A 16,775-nucleotide genomic window follows, 5' to 3' on the forward strand; every position below is an offset into this window, starting at 1 on the left:
ATAATAATAATATTAATATTAATATTGCACCCATTTTGTCTAAGTTCATTAGCCTTATTTAACTGAATTGTTCAAATAATAATTGTCTGTCTGACCATATCATTACCATATTATCATTCACCATAATATAATTCTGTAATTTTACGTATCGATATATAAATACTTATTAAATAAACATATATATCACTTTTACCTAGAGTAGCTTTTTTGCAGTAATCATTTGCGGCGTGTAGCAGCCTCGATACGAAAAAAAAAAATTAGTCTGAAAAATTTAGCGATGGAGATGAGACTATATCAACCAACTAAACATATTCATATACAAATACATAAACACACATAAACAAATACATACATACATACATATAGTTAGACATGAAGATCAAGACTATCAGTAGGTCAGCGGACCAATATGTACCTGTAAGAAATACTCAAGAATCTAGTCTTCCTCGTAATTTAAATCCAGCATTGCATCCATTTGAAAGAGCTCGTGAATATACCAAAGCTGTTACAGCAACTAAGTTGGAAAGAATGTTTGCTCAACCATTTATAGGTCAATTAGGTGATGGACATAGAGATGGTGTATATTGTATTGCAAAGAATTTTGGTACTACTAATCAAGTTGCAAGTGGATCAGGAGATGGGATTATAAAATATTGGGATATGACTAGTAGACAAGAAACAGTTACATTTAAAGCTCATTATGGATTAGTTACAGGTTTAAGTGTAACACCTGGGAAAACGCATATGTTAAGTTGTGGAGATGATAAATATATTAAATTATGGTCAGTTAATTATAATGAATTTGATGCAGGTTTTGGAGAAGAAGATGTATATGATAAGAAGAGTCAAGGATTAGTTAAAACATTTTTAGGTGAACATGCCTTTAAAGGATTAGATCATCATTTTAATGAAGATATATTTGTAACTGGTGGATTATCTATACAATTATGGGATATGAATCGTTCTAAATATGTTAGTGATTTAAGTTGGGGTGCTGATAATATTAATACTGTAAAATTTAATAAAACAGAAACTAATATAATTGCATCAGCAGGTTCAGATAATTCTATTGTTTTATATGATATTAGAACCAATACTGCTATACAAAAAGTTGTAACTAATTTAAGAACTAATTGTATTAGTTGGAATCCAATGGAAGCATTTAATTTTGCCAGTGGTAGTGATGATCATAATGCATATTTATGGGATATGAGAAATTTAAATAAATCATTAAATGTTTATAAAGATCATGTTGCTGGTATAATGGATATTGATTTTTCACCAACTGGTGAAGAATTAGTTACTGGATCATATGATAAAACCATCAGAATTTTTAGATCAAGAGAAGGTCATTCAAGAGATATTTATCATACTAAACGTATGCAAAGAATATTTTGTGTTAAATATACTACAGATGCAAGATATATATTAAGTGGATCAGATGATACTAATGTAAGAATTTGGAGAGCCAATAGTTCAGATAGAGCCGGAATTAAATCTTCAAGACAAAGAGCTAAGATGGAATATGATAATGCATTAAAGGAAAGATTTAAGCATATGCCAGAAATTAAAAGAATTTCAAGACATAGACATGTACCAATTGTTATTAAAAAAGCTAATGAAATTAAAAGAGTTGAACTTGAAAGTTTAAAGAAAAGACAAGAAAATGATAGAAAACATAGTAGAGCTGGTAGTAAACCATATGTACCAGAAAGACAAAAGCATATTAGAGGTACTGCAATTAAGGAAGATAAGTAGAAGTATGTGGTTAGTAGTAAGTGGTTAGTAATAAGTAGTAAGTAATAGGTAGCCTCTAACAAACTCCCCAATATAAAAATGCATAAATAATACTTTATAAAATCAGAAGCTGACGTTCCATACTTCCCCTTCATCGCACTTAAGCCCCACCAATTATTGGCTTGGCTTGTAAATTAGTAGCGTCATGAGATTACACTTATAGTTAAAGTTAAAGTTACAGTTAACAACCATTAGACTTATCAGAGAAGTATACAAATCAATCGATTTTATCTATGATCATTTTACGAAGTAAACTTAAACTTTACTAAAATTTATCAACCGCTACATCCTGAAAATAAAACAATAATGAAGGAGTTATAGATTTTATATTCACTAACAAATACTGGAGTTTCTTAATTTAGTGAAGGCACCCCACTGCGACTGCGACTGTATATCCGGAAAAATAATAAAATTCCCTCTAGTAAGAAATGAGTGAATTAGCAAATGAAAAATGTCGAAAAGACCCAAAAGACCTTTTTTTTTTAATCTGAAAAAGAAACTAATACACGACATTATCTCTCACCTGCGCCACGACATTTCCAAAAAAAATTGAAGAGCACAAAAATTCCATTCCCAATTTGTATGATCAGTTGATTGTAACAACTAAACCTACGAATAATTTTCATAACAGGTATAACTTCAATTGAAAGATCCTTTCATCAACATCATATATACGTTAGGGCACTCCACTTCCGAGCGCTTTTTAAGGAACTTGCCGTTGTACTTCAATCTTCCATCCCCACTATTAAGGGTTTGACAACCTGTTCATTCAACTCCCAGAACAACCATTACTACCGAGTTTTATAATTTGTTTATTAAACTAACTCATAACAATTTTAATCCACTCAGTTCATCTTACTTAGTCCTATTTCTTCATTCCACTTGAGTTCCGTATACCTAAGTAAAATTTATTTGTGACACCTCATTATCATTTGTCACTTCGCAAAATTACCAAATTACCAAATTACCAAATTGCCTGATTACTCATTTCTATAAAGCATATATCCACTTAATTCATATCATATATTGGCTTCTGTCCATTTCATTACATCACAATCGAAATACAAATCAAATTAAATCAAATTAAATACCCACTAATAACATTGGATGTGTTTGATTGCCTAATAAACTGAGGCGCCTTATAAACTATATTATAGTTTGAAATTTTATACCCTTGAAATCGTAATTATCATTATCTTATTTCAAATATTAACATAACATAATATTTAATTGCATAACTCGTATTCGTAATTTTGGTTAATCATTTTACCATTTTTTTCCAGTTGTTTAGATATCATTGAATTATTCCATACACGTCATAATGCCTGATAAACATAAACTTAAATTATTTTCACATTTCAAACAAACTTCTCAACCAGAAGAAGATTTGGCTCCATCAACTTCAAATCATTCTAAGAAATTCTTAGGTTTTCATATTGGTAGACATGAATCAGCAGAATCTTTAACAAGCCCAACTTTAACTAATTCTTCAGATCATCATGTTCAACATCATCAACAAAATTCTCATCAACCCCTGCAAATAATATCACCTCATCCTCAACATAGTATTAATATAATTAATCAAACAAATACTGAAATGACTTCACCTGCTCATAGTCAAAATAATTCTATAGGATCTCGTACAACATCTCCACAAACATTACAACCTGTTAATAAAGAAGATTCAAATCATAGCTTTTTACCTTCCAGTTCAATGGTAGATTTGAAAAAATTATTTAAACCAACAAAAAAGATATCAGCAGCTAGAACTAAATCTGAATATAATGGTTCAATTCATTCACCTCCACCTGGTTTAGCTAATAGTGGTTTACATTCTCGTGAACAATCATCAACTTCTTTGGCTACATTAATTAATCAAACTTCTTCACAATTATTACATAATGCAACTCATAGTCATCCAACTCTGAATAAAGATCCATTTACTGATGAAAATTCTCAATATGTTCAAAAATATGGTAAAATTGGTAAAGAATTAGGTAGTGGAGCAGGTGGATCAGTTAAATTAATTGTAAGACCATCTGATCAAAAAACTTTTGCAGTAAAAGAATTTAGACCAAGAAGACTGACTGAAACTTTAAAAGATTATACTAAAAAATGTACAGCTGAATATTGTATTGGATCAACTTTAAAACATCCAAATATTATTAAAACTATTGATATAATTCATGAAAATAGTCGTTATTTTGAAATTATGGAATATGCTCCTATTGATTTTTTTGCTGTAGTTATGAGTGGAGAAATGTCAAGACAAGAAATTAATTGTTGTTTAAAACAAATTTTAGAAGGTGTAGCTTATATTCATAGTTTAGGTTTAGCTCATCGTGATTTAAAATTAGATAATTGTGTTATTACAATGGATGGTATTCTTAAAATCATTGATTTTGGTAGTGCTGTTATCTTTAAATATCCTTATGATCAATATGGTAATTCAAAAGATAGTATTCATAATTGTCATGGAATTGTTGGTTCTGATCCTTATTTAGCACCGGAAGTTTTAAAAAGTTCAAATTCTTATAATCCTCAACCAGTAGATTTATGGTCAATTGCTATAATTTATTGTTGTATGACATTAAAGAGATTTCCTTGGAAGATACCAAATGTTGAAAAAGATAATAGTTTTAAATTATATTCATTACCTGATGATAATTTCCATGATTATTATTTAAGTAATGAATGTCATAAATTATTATTACAACAAAGAAAATTGAAAAATATTATCGTTAAACTGAATAAAAAGAAGAAATTATTAGCAGCAGCTGCTGCTGCTAATGCTACTGCTAATTCTTTAGAAAATTCGGTAGAAAAAGATAGAACTGATAAACCAATAGAAAATGATAATAATGAAGTTCCAGAAGATCAAATAATGACAACCCAATCAAGTGAAAATGTTGTACAAACTATTAACAATGATAAAGAAAATATTGAAAACAATACTAAAACTAATACTAATGCTAATAATAATTCACTTGATGATGACTCTAATGACAAACTTAATAATACCAAAAATAATGCCACCACTGAAAATATTAATGAGAGTTCCCAAGATCTTAAGGCTGATGTGGATAGGAAAGCAAGTATTGTTACTACTGCATCTAAGATTGATCCATCAGATATATTATCTGATGCACAAGCTCAAGAAATAATGGCTCAATTAAAAGAAATTGATGCCAAATTAGATGAATATGAAAATAAAAAGAATGAAATGAAATCTCTGTTTAATGGTCGTAAAAAGCAAGATCTGCCAGGTGATCAATTAGAAGATGATGCTTCTGATAATCAAAGTAATCATAATGAAAATGATGCTTCTGCACCTGCCACTGCTGCTGCTGCTACTGCTGCTGCTGCTAAGAAGAAAGCATCTCATCATAAACAAATCCATGGTCCATATAGATTAATGAGATTATTACCTCATGCATCTAGACCAATAATTCATAGAATGTTACAAATTGATCCAAAAAGAAGAGCAACTTTAGAAGAAATTATGAATGATGAATGGATTAAAGAAATTCAATGTTGTACTTTAAAAAGAGTTATTAAAAGCTCAGATAATATTGGTAATATTGCAGATGATGAAGATGATGTACTTGTTAAGGGAACTCCTCCTCATGAACATACAGTTGTACTTGAGAGTTAAGTTCTACATATACATGCATACTACATACATATTTATATTTTTCTTATATGTATATTTAACATTACATGATTATGATTTAGTAGAATTAGTAGACTTCGTAGTTGTTGGTGGTGGTGGTGGTAGTAATTTTATTAGTGTTCGTCACGTGCCGAATACCCACTAAACTATTTTTCGTACTCATTGGGGTAATTAGATAAAGACTATCCCCCATACAATTGTCATACTAATAAGTAAAATTATAGTAAAACAATGTCGTCTAAAACTCCACCACCACAAGTCAATCCCACCCGATTAAAGACAGCCATTAAAATGGCCATTAGTAAACTGAAATTCTTACAAGAAAAGAAAACTGCCTTAGTTAAACAACAACGTAGACAATTAGCAGATTTATTAAATCAAGGTAAAGAATCTAGTGCAACTATTAGAGTAGAGAATATTATTCGAGATGATATTTATATTGAACTCTTAGAATTTATAGAACTTTATTGTGAATTATTATTAGCTAGAATATCAATTATTTTAGATATTAATCGTACAAGTTGTGATTCAGGATTAATTGAAGCAGTACAATCAGTTATTTATGCTGCTCCTCATACAGAATTAAAAGAATTAACAACAATTAGAGATAGTTTAATTCATAAATATGGTATAGAATTCGGTAAGGCAGCCATTGATAATACAGATAATCATGTACCTGAAAAAATTGTTAAACGATGTCAAATAGATCCACCTTCACAAGAATTAGTAACATTATATTTATGTGAAATTGCTAGAGCATATGATGCTCCATATTCAAAATTAAAAGAGTATGAAGCATCACAAGAGGAAGATGAAGATGAAAATGAAGAAAAAGAAAAAGAAAAAGATATTAATGAAAAGGGTGATAATAATAATAATAATAATAATAACAATAATGATAATGACGATGATGATGATAGTCCTAGTGGAGGACAAAAGGAACTCGCAGAACCGATTGCAGAGCAACAACTGACCAAACCAGTTTCAAAAGCTAAAGCTGCTCAAGATGAGTTTGATGCATTAAAGGCAAGATTTGCCGCATTAAAATCTGGTAAATAACCAATCATTAATTATAAATCCTTTAATTATATCATCTCTTCCTTTATAGATTATTAACTATTTGTTCAATATATGAAAAATGTACCTTAGCTTAATTTATTACTAGTAGTGTAAATTGTGAGTGCGACATCGAAAATTTGCAATGTTTTGATTTCGATATGTAATATGATCTATCATAATATAGATTTCTAGATAAGGAAGTAAGGAAGGATCATGAAGTCTCAGATCCTAACTGAAAGGCAACAGGATGAATTAAATAAAGCCATTGTTCAATATCTATCGAACACATTAAATGGAGAATCAATCATTATTGAAAATATATCTAATCTATTACAAGTACAAAATATTGATGGAGTAGTACCGAACTATTTAGAAAAGAAATGGTCAACTGTAATACGATTACAAAAGAAGATAATGGATCTTGAAACAGAAGTAGGCAATCTTCGAACTATTGTGGATTCTCACCAAAATAATTCTAACGATAATTCTAATTCTAATGGAATATTTAAAAGAAATAGAATAAATTGGTTACCAATAAGTAATAGTACAACATTTAATACTCAATCAAATCAATTAATACTATGTACAAAATTTCATCCAACATTACCTATTGTATTTGCCGGTAGTTCAGATGGTTCATTAATTGTATGGAATATTGTTAATGATGAAAATACTATTCCTGAAAAGATTATTAAAGCTCATGCCAGAGGTATAAATAAACTCGCATGGTCTAATAATCCAATAGATTTATCATCATCATCAACTTCATCATTAGAATCAAAATTTTATATACTTGCATCATGTTCAGCAGATTTAACCATTAAAATTTGGAATGGATCAACTTATCGACATATTAGAACTTTAACAGGTCATGAACATACAGTTTCTTCAGTTATATTTTCACCTACAAATTCAACAATATTATATTCAGTATCTCGAGATAAAACAGTTAAAGTTTGGAATCTTTTAGATGGATATTGTTTAAGAAGTTTTGTAGGTCATAGTGATTGGGTTAGAGATATTGATATTGCCAATATTAATTCAACTATTATGTTATCAAATATTCAACAATCAAATAAATTAGGTGATTTTATATTAACATGTTCAAATGATCAATCAATAAGATTATCTCATGCAGATACTGGTACAGCTTTAGCATTTATAGTGGCACATACTCATGTAGTTGAAACAGTCAAATTTCTTCCATTAACATCTAATTTTATATTAGATAAATATTTAAATAACTATATATCTGAATTCCCTAATATCCCATCAGATTTGATAAATAATATATCATATACAGATATTTTAGGATTTAAATATTGTATATCTGGTGGTAGAGATAATTTAGTTAAATTATTTTTATTACCACCTCCTACATTAACTTATGATAAACCACCATCACCAACAAAATATAATAATGGTATGGGTTTTGAAATCGCATCTATGATTGGTCATACAGCTTGGGTAAAAGCTTTAGCTATACATCCTAATGGAAAATATATATTTAGTGCTAGTGAAGATAAAACCATTAGAATTTGGGATTTAAATACTTTGAATACTGAAAAGAATATTAAATGTATAAGGATATTAACTGGACATGAAGGATTCATAAATAGTATTGATTTTGCAAAGTATAGTTTAGAAACAATTGATACTAGTAAGATTGCCAATGAACAAGAATTATATGATACATTATTAAAACAAATTGAATCAAAGATGAAATGCTTATTTATTAGTGGAGGTACTGATAATTCAGTTAGATTGTGGAATTGATAATGATGAATGATGATAATAATAATATTATGACTATATAGATAGGTATACATTATGTTAACTTAAACTAATACAAAGAGGGGGGTTAATAACGTGATATTACATTATCATAACGATCTCCATTTAATACTCCACCTTTTAAAGTATATGATACATCACGTCTAAATTGATTTATATCTTTAACAAAAGTATTTGCAGCATCTTTATTTAAAGGATCATTAGGATTTGGTTCTAAAAATAAATGATTTAATCCCATAACAATCGATGTAACACTTACAAATGGTTTCCAATCTTCTCTTAATATATTTAAACATACATTCCCTTCTAAATCTATATTTGGATGATATATTTTATTAATACATTTAACTTTAGGAGGTTCAAATGGGAAATTTTGTGTGAATGCAACTGTAAATGTAAATTTACCTCCTTTATAATATCCAGCAACTGGACTAATAAATAAATTAAAATTAAAGAAATCAGTTGGATTAGGAAATTCAATCTTGGTACTATTTGGTAATTCTAATTCTGTTAAATTCTTTTGTAATAATACTTGAGCGCCACTAGCTTTAGTTGAAGGTTGGGAATTGGTCGATGATGGCGAGTTGGCTTTGGAAGCTTCTAATGCTTCTTGTCTCTTTCTCTGTTGCTCTCGTAATTTTAACATGGCTTAATGTTTACTGTTTACTATGTCTTAATGGTTAGTTACTATATGCAAATTACTGTAAACTATTTATCACTTTCTCCTTAATGCTGCAGTACCCTGACTAAACTTTTTTTCGGTGGGTGGCGTGCGCTACCATGTAGGTGTCAGTGTCGGTATCAATGTCGTATATTTTTATGGTTACGAACTGGTTACTTGCTTGACTTCCTGTAAAAGACTAATGAGTTTATTAAATAATTTAACCAAGTCCGATTGCTTGGCATACCATCCACTCAATTTATCATCAGGATGTTCTTCAAGTAATTTATTCAAGTCCTGAACCTTAGAATTTACTATACTTTCTACTGTAGTTATACTCTTAATGCTATACTTAAGTTCTAACATAGGCCGTATTAAAGAAACAAATGGGGTTAATACCGAGCAATCGATATCAACCAACCATTTCAATTCCGATAGTATTATATGATCTATTTCTCCGCTAGTGTTGCTTTTGCTTTTGCTTTTGCTTGTAAATTCCAGTGAATTAACGACATTAATGTACCTTATACCATTGTTATTAAGTATTCCAATAATACGATTATATTCATCAAGAACTATCTTCATATTATAGGCATACTGACCCTGTTGTTTAATCTGATATTCCATTAAACCCCAAGTGGAACTATCAGATAAGTTACTATGGCAAATGGTTTTTAATTGAATCCATTCAAGCTCTAGGAGCTTATTGGCTATTTGTTTTGCAACTTGATTATCTATACTAATAGTAACATAGAGAAGAATACCTGATAACCATCTTAAAAAGTTATTAGCATAATAATTTGCAAAATGTAACTGACAACTTCGAAATGATTTTAAAATTAATATTTCACCATCGTGTTGAACATCTTTACCAGAAATTAAAGGATCTAATATCGTCCAAATTGTTAATTTCTTAAGCCAAAACCATAATGATGAACTTTTATTGATTTTGCTAAGTCTACTCGATATAAAAGTTAAAATTATATGAATTTCATTCTCAATAAATTCAACTGAAAATTCTTTATCATTTGTCTTATATAGTTCCATAACAACTAATTCATGGATATTAATTATACTATGATTCTCATGAGTAGTTAACATATACCCAATTGTAAAATAATATAAAGTGAGAAGTTCTTCCTGAGAACTTTTCTCAATTAATTCCTCATAATTAATCTCCTTAGTGAGGATTTGTTCGTGCCAATATGTATGAACTTCTTTAAACAATCTTAAGTAATTCTTCTTGGTTATACCTATAAACAAGTTATCACTTTCTCTAATAACTATATATGGTTTTATATCTTCAATAGGTCCAATTCTTTCAATGGTAGTATACTTAACATCGCGACTAGAAATTATATGATCGCATAACTCTTTACTTAATGGACAATCCATGATATTCTTTCAAATCAAACCTAATTTGGTAAATGGTTTGTGATACTCCAAGAATTTTTTTGATGAACCTTTTTTTGATATTTCACATAAATTAATCTGGTAAGACTAACACTAACACTAAGACTATACACGAATATTACAATGCCTACATATAGAGATCTAATAGATTTAGATGCTGATGATGAGGAAACCCTAATACCACCCGTCGACCCTCTAAGTGAGGCTATGTATAATAATACCAAAATGGACTATACTTTTCAAAATCTTAAGCATACTGATGAAGATGAGATAATAATAGATGATGATGATGAAGAAGATCAAAACGTACAGGATAATGGCACAGAACAGTATGATGATAACATACCGACAACAGGTGACTTACAACAACAAGATCATCATTCTAATACTTCAGATACATCCAATTGGAAACTTCTAAGAGTTCTAGTAGGAGCTCATCAAGGGTGGGTACGATCAGTAGAAGTAGATCCAATCACAAATAAATGGTTTGCCACAGGTTCATCTGATGCAACTATTAAGATCTGGGATTTAGCAAGTCTGAAAATAAAAGCAACATTAACTGGACATATAATGGGAGTTCGAGCTTTGGCTATATCTTCTAGGTATCCATTATTATTTTCTGGATCAGAAGATAAAACCGTTAGATGTTGGGATTTAGAAAGAACTAATTCCCCATCAGGAGCTCAAATTAGAGATTATCATGGTCATGTGGGAGGAATTTATTCTATGGCCTTACATCCAGAATTAGATTTATTATTTACTGGTGGTAGAGATGCAGTTGTAAGAGTTTGGGATGTACGTTCAAGAGCTGATATTATGGTTTTGACAGGTCATAGAAGTGATATCAGTTCTGTACAAAGTCAAATTGGAGATCCTCAAGTTATAACTAGTTCAATGGATGGTACTATACGATTATGGGATCTTAGAAAACAATCAACTGCTTTAACAATAACTCAACATTCGAAGAGTATACGACTGATGATTGTTCATCCTCATGAAATGACAATGTGTTCAGGAGATACTACTGGTAATTTAAAGCAATGGCTTTTACCTGAAGGTCATTTATTGAATGAATTTGGTAAATCAGAATCAGGAAAGATAATTAATACTTTAAGTATTAATCCTGCTTCTAATATATTATTTGCAGGATATGATGATGGGAAAGTAGAATTTTATGATTATCAACAAGGAACTTTAACTCAATCTACTTCTACTACTCCAGTAACTGGATATACAGAATCAACAATATATAGTTCAACTTTTGATATGCTGGGATTAAGATTAATTACTTGTGAAGGTGATAAGAGTATAAAGATTTGGGGTGAATCTTCAATATAAAACTAATATACATTTAAAAAATACATAATGTTTATGACGACGTGACTTCATTACCAACCAAAACGTAATTGATTAGCAGTAAACAGTGGTGGAGTCCACTTAAGTTTTCTTGGATCTAATTCATGTTTTTTCTTTTCTTTAACTTTCTTAACTAATTTTTCATATATGGCCATGATTTGATCTGTAATTACTATAATATGTTGACCTTTATAGTATCTTAATATTTGTAAAGTTGTTAATGTATGTAAAATATCAGTAGTTGTCATACAAGTTAAAGCAGAAATTTCTTCAATAGTAATTTCACTTGAATTAGATGTAGGTGGAGGACTTGTATCTTCATCAGGTAATGGATTATTCTTCCTATATAATGTAGGATTATTTCTTTCAACTAAAAGTTTTACTAAAGTATCTGTCCAAAAGGCTCTATAAGATAATAATCCTAAATCTGATAATGGCTTTTCAGGAGATCCAACTTTATTTTCAACATTAGATAACATATAAGAAAATTGAATTAATAATTTACCAAATCCCATTTTTTGATAACAAGGTAGAGTAAGAATACATGCAACATTATAACCATCCCCACTTTCCTTTTCTTTTGAAAAATATCCAACAACATGATGACCTTGATCAGATTTAATAGTCATTACATAAAATAAAAATGGATCCACATCATAATATAAAGTTTTATGATCTAAAAATAATTTAGAAAGTAAACATAAATTACGACACCAAGTTCTTTGTTTCCTACCATCAATTTCCCAAAAGCTTACTTTTGAATCTCTATAAATTTCATTACCTGGAGGATGTTTCATTGAACATTTTGATCTAAATCTTTCAAATTGCTTTTTAGATCCAAAGTATGATAATGTAAAGTCACAAATATATATTTCATCTTCTTCAGTTAATTCAATAGGATATGATGAAAAATACCATGGTTCTATTATATGTTCACCAAGAATTATACATGATAAATTACGAACTTTTGAAACTTCAGAATGGTTTTGAATCATAGAACCACTTGTTCTTAATTTTTTAATTTCATCTTCTCTATTTACTTCTTCACCTGGTCTTTTTAAACCTTGAACATTTAAATTATCTAAATCCATTTCATCTTCACCTCCTGGAGTTTCAGCATTTTCACTATCTCCAGGTTGTGGAGTTCCAGTTTCAGATTTTTGTTGCAGCATAGGTGTCAGTTTATCATTCTTTGATTTTTGTTTAGATGATTTCTTCTTCAGTTTATTATCTTTCTTATCATCTTTCTTATCTGTTTTAACTTCAGGAAATATTAATGCTCGATTATAATTAATTCTATCAGTACTTATCCATTCATCCAAACGTTTATTAAATTCTTGATAATGAACATAATAAACTCGTTTACCCTTTTTCATATGTTGTTGTAATATTTCTGCTAATCGTAATTCATTATCTTTTGTAACATAAACTTTACATCCAATAACTATTTCTTCCTCTGTAAACTTTGGCTCATCAGATTGATCCTCCTGATCAGTAATCTTAATGGGAGTTGTTGCCAGAGGTGAAGCCGAGGAGTCCTGCTTCCCTTCTTCCGATGGCATCGTAATGTTTTGATTGATTGCCTATTGATACTTGACCTTTTGATGATTGGCTATGATAGTTATAGGTTAAGTAATCGTAATCAACAGACACAAAAAAATTTTATATTCGAGATTTCCGCGTGACTGTCCGTGTGACATTCAGCACGTGCGTTTATGAATTTAATTCAATATTTTGTGCCATATTATAGCAAAGTTGCAAAATACATGAATATAATAAAGACAGGACTTAAGCACTATTCTGTAATTACTAATCTATAGAGAAAATACTTGCAGGTATTGGGGGCCTATAGAGACTTCTATGATACATTTTCAACTTAATTAACGAAATATTATGAATTAGTTTTGAACATTTTTAACGAAATTTGTAGAGAAACTAATGTAGAGTAGTGAAACCTGAATCATTATGTTCGAGAACATCAATTTAATCAGGGAATATATCTTTAAGTTAAATCATCATTTGACGTAGCCATTTCTATGAACTTAGTAAAATATGTTCTATTGCAATTGTTATACACTACTTTCAATCACATGATGTTAGGGAGAGTGTGAATCTACCAAGAGATTCAGTTCTATTTTATTCTCTGATATTATATATTCTACTAGCGGCGATAATCAATACTATAGTAACATTATACTTAAAACAACATTTGGTAATAAAAAGTAATAGATTAGTAAAAATGGTGTTAAACAAAGTCCTACATAGAGTTGCTTTCAAGTTTTACTTAAATCCGATTTGTCTACATTTGGTTCACGTTCCGATTCACGCTCTATTTATTCACGCTCCTACTCACGCTCCTACTCACGTTTCCTGTCGCATTCACTAGGTTTTCATTCTCAGTCTGGACTTATTCGTCCCTATTTCTGATTCCCCACTAATCTCAGGAGATTAACAAAAATGCGAAAAACTGTGGGTTTCCGGCCGCCTATAATTTTTGGGGGGTCGCCTGTGGGCAGAGCAGTCTAAAGTCGCTAAACTCATTTAACCACCAATTAAAATGTTAAGCTAACTAAATTCAATTGGTCATTCAGTAAATTTTTCTATTCTATAACTATCCTAATTATAGGATTTATATCAATTAGATTAAGTAACAAAAATTGCTGACATGCCTGAATTACGTCGTTCTGCCAGAGTAGCTGCTAAACCAAGCGTTCCTCCTCCGCCATTTGAAGAAATTGTTCAACCTAAGAAAAAGAGTAAAATCAATAATTCTTCAGCAAAACCAAGTGCTACTTCAAACGAATTAGAAGTAGGTGATAAGATTCCTGATGTTACATTATTTGATGAAGATAATAATGAAGTTAGTTTAGTTGAAGCTGCCAATAAAACCAAATATGTGGTCATATTTGCTTATCCAAAGGCTTCAACTCCTGGTTGTACTAGACAAGCTTGTGGATTTCAAAGAAATTATCAATTCTTAAAGAGTAATAATGTTACAGTATTTGGTTTAAGTGCTGATTTACCAAAATCTCAAAAGAACTTTGTTACTAAACAAAAGTTGGAATATTCTTTATTATCTGATCCTTCAAGAGAGTTAATTGGATCATTGGGTGCAAAGAAATATCCAACTGGAATTAAAAGATCTCATTGGATTTTTGTTGATGGAATTTTAAAAGTTAAAAAGATTCAAATTTCTCCAGAAGCCAGTATCGATGGTGCAAAAGCTGACATTGAACAGTTCATTGCTGAAGATAAGGGAGAACCAAAAGAAGAAACTAATGAAGAACCAAAAGTTGAAGAACCAAAAGTGGAAGAATCAAAAGTCGAGGAACCAGAAAAGGAACCAAAGGATGAACCAAAAGTTACGGAATCAAAAGCTACAGAACCTAAAGTTGAGCAGCCAATTAATGGAACTGCTTAATTTTATTTATAACCAAGGACTAAACTCTTTAATTTTTTTTTATTCTATGTGATAATTTTGTTTGATTTTCCTATGTACAATATACAATTAAAATATGCTTATCCAATATAAAGAATGTAAAAGAATAGAAATTAATAAACTAATTTTACTTGCCCACCACCAATGTTGAACAGTAAATGAACAATAAGAGAATTCAAATTTCCAGAATTTAGATGCATAATCAAAGTGTCCTGTTAAAATACCAGTTTGACCATTAAAATCTCCCATCATTGATCTAACTACAATTTCTCTAATTGATTCTCTTTCTTTATTAATTTTTTCTTTTGATGCTATCCATTCTCCATTAATTAAATTATAATAATCATCACAACCTTCATGATCATGACCAGTTAATATAATACCTTCTTTATCAGTATTTGGAAATACAATATTTAATATCTTTTGACTAACATCATAAGCCAAATGATTTTGAGATCTTAATTTACCATTTTTATAAGGTTCTCTTTCATTATCAACATAATATTTATGTTCTGGACCATCTCTACATAATCCTTCTTTCTTATAAAATGGTATATGAGTCATTAAAATTGTTGAACCTTTAAATGTTGGATTTTCAATATCATTTAAATTATTTAAGAATGACCAAGTATAATTAAGAAATTCTTCTTGTAAAGCTGGACCTTCTAAAGTTAAAGAATCTAATATAACAATTCTCCATTCTTCTGGTGTACCTTTATTATAATTAATAACATAATTATTTTGACCAAATAAATGATGAAATCTTGCCATATGTTGCCATGTAGCATCACCACTATAACCTATATCATGATTACCAGTTAAATTTATAAATAATGGATTATAAAAATTAGGATATTTTGCTGAATGATTAAACCAATCATAAACATCATTATAAACTCGAGATTTAAATCTATCAACTGGATCCATATTAACTTCTTGATCTAACCAAGCTCTCCAATCATAATCTTCATGTTTTTCATAAGTTTCAACCACATTTTTTTTATATTCTAATGGTCTTGGAAATAATCTTTCAACAAATCTGTTTGTTCTATTATAAAATTCAGAATCATGGATCCATTGAGATGAGAATAAATCTCCCATTACTGCAACATGACTTGGATTTAATCTTGATTGCATAACACTATAAATATGACCTAAATAATAATCATTTCCATAATTATCTAATCTTTTAATATAAGGTGTCAGTTTCCAATTACCATTAATTTGTGGATCTCCAAATAATAAGAAATGAAGATCTTTAACATGATTTGATTCATCAAAGGGAGATTTAGATGTTTGATCAGTTAAATCTTGTAAATGAGGAAGATTTAAAAGAATCTTATCACTAACAAATTCTGGTAACCAATTGATAATTTCATGTTGACTTAATAATCGAGGAGATCTTGAACTTTCATTAACTTCATTATCATTGAATTTATGCCAATTACACTTATCAGTTGAATTTAAAATATCAGGATAATAATAAACGAATAAGTTCAACAAAATAGTTACGAGCGTAGCCAATGCGGCTGCACTTCTAATGTTGGACAGATAAGAAGACATTTACTTATATCAATCACTTT

The 16,775-nt window shown here is 29.6% G+C and overlaps 10 protein-coding genes across 10 annotated transcripts; 6 read left to right on the forward strand and 4 right to left on the reverse strand. All coding sequences in view use genetic code 12, as the record gives it.

Moving 5' to 3' along the window:
• Window positions 1-202: 202 nt before the first annotated feature.
• Window positions 203-2,068, forward strand: SOF1 (rRNA-processing protein). The gene has a single exon (XM_064882091.1). It carries the CDS (start codon window positions 373-375, stop codon window positions 1,756-1,758), a length of 1,386 nt encoding a protein of 461 aa, XP_064738092.1. The 5' UTR covers window positions 203-372; the 3' UTR covers window positions 1,759-2,068.
• Window positions 2,069-3,118: 1,050 nt separating this feature from the next.
• On the forward strand, window positions 3,119-5,452 carry HRK1 (putative serine/threonine protein kinase; the record flags this gene model as incomplete). The annotated part of the gene is made up of 2 exons (XM_064885469.1): window positions 3,119-4,705; window positions 4,916-5,452. The coding sequence occupies 2 exons, from the start codon at window positions 3,119-3,121 to the stop codon at window positions 5,450-5,452; spliced, it is 2,124 nt and encodes a 707-aa protein (XP_064738093.1).
• Window positions 5,453-5,567: 115 nt separating this feature from the next.
• Window positions 5,568-6,623, forward strand: IST1 (Ist1p). Its single transcript, XM_064884587.1, has one exon. The coding sequence runs from the start codon at window positions 5,702-5,704 to the stop codon at window positions 6,527-6,529; it is 828 nt and encodes a 275-aa protein (XP_064738094.1). The 5' UTR covers window positions 5,568-5,701; the 3' UTR covers window positions 6,530-6,623.
• A 1-nt stretch (window position 6,624) lies between these two features.
• Window positions 6,625-8,348, forward strand: RJT21DRAFT_44391 (uncharacterized protein). The gene has a single exon (XM_064884588.1). It carries the CDS (start codon window positions 6,743-6,745, stop codon window positions 8,303-8,305), a length of 1,563 nt encoding a protein of 520 aa, XP_064738095.1. The 5' UTR covers window positions 6,625-6,742; the 3' UTR covers window positions 8,306-8,348.
• RJT21DRAFT_44392 (NEDD8-conjugating protein) lies at window positions 8,349-9,058 on the reverse strand. The gene has a single exon (XM_064884589.1). The coding sequence runs from the start codon at window positions 8,967-8,969 to the stop codon at window positions 8,391-8,393; it is 579 nt and encodes a 192-aa protein (XP_064738096.1). The 5' UTR covers window positions 8,970-9,058; the 3' UTR covers window positions 8,349-8,390.
• Window positions 9,059-9,146: 88 nt separating this feature from the next.
• RJT21DRAFT_5567 (uncharacterized protein) lies at window positions 9,147-10,379 on the reverse strand (the record flags this gene model as incomplete). The annotated part of the gene is made up of 1 exon (XM_064885052.1): window positions 9,147-10,379. The coding sequence occupies one exon, from the start codon at window positions 10,377-10,379 to the stop codon at window positions 9,147-9,149; it is 1,233 nt and encodes a 410-aa protein (XP_064738097.1).
• Window positions 10,380-10,520: 141 nt separating this feature from the next.
• RJT21DRAFT_114911 (mRNA splicing protein) lies at window positions 10,521-11,735 on the forward strand (the record flags this gene model as incomplete). The annotated part of the gene is made up of 1 exon (XM_064880298.1): window positions 10,521-11,735. The coding sequence occupies one exon, from the start codon at window positions 10,521-10,523 to the stop codon at window positions 11,733-11,735; it is 1,215 nt and encodes a 404-aa protein (XP_064738098.1).
• A 50-nt stretch (window positions 11,736-11,785) lies between these two features.
• Window positions 11,786-13,315, reverse strand: ESA1 (NuA4 histone acetyltransferase complex catalytic subunit; the record flags this gene model as incomplete). Its single annotated transcript, XM_064885470.1, has 1 exon — window positions 11,786-13,315. The coding sequence occupies one exon, from the start codon at window positions 13,313-13,315 to the stop codon at window positions 11,786-11,788; it is 1,530 nt and encodes a 509-aa protein (XP_064738099.1).
• A 607-nt stretch (window positions 13,316-13,922) lies between these two features.
• Window positions 13,923-15,217, forward strand: DOT5 (thioredoxin peroxidase). The gene has a single exon (XM_064882092.1). It carries the CDS (start codon window positions 14,419-14,421, stop codon window positions 15,172-15,174), a length of 756 nt encoding a protein of 251 aa, XP_064738100.1. The 5' UTR covers window positions 13,923-14,418; the 3' UTR covers window positions 15,175-15,217.
• A 44-nt stretch (window positions 15,218-15,261) lies between these two features.
• On the reverse strand, window positions 15,262-16,755 carry RJT21DRAFT_5571 (uncharacterized protein; the record flags this gene model as incomplete). The annotated part of the gene is made up of 1 exon (XM_064885055.1): window positions 15,262-16,755. One exon carries the CDS (start codon window positions 16,753-16,755, stop codon window positions 15,262-15,264), a length of 1,494 nt encoding a protein of 497 aa, XP_064738101.1.
• Between the last annotated feature and the right edge of the window lie 20 nt (window positions 16,756-16,775).

This window comes from Scheffersomyces amazonensis, assembly GCF_036850825.1.
Source record: "Scheffersomyces amazonensis strain UFMG-HMD-26.3 chromosome Unknown RJT21scaffold_4, whole genome shotgun sequence".
Classification (NCBI taxonomy): Eukaryota; Fungi; Ascomycota; class Pichiomycetes; order Serinales; family Debaryomycetaceae; genus Scheffersomyces; species Scheffersomyces amazonensis.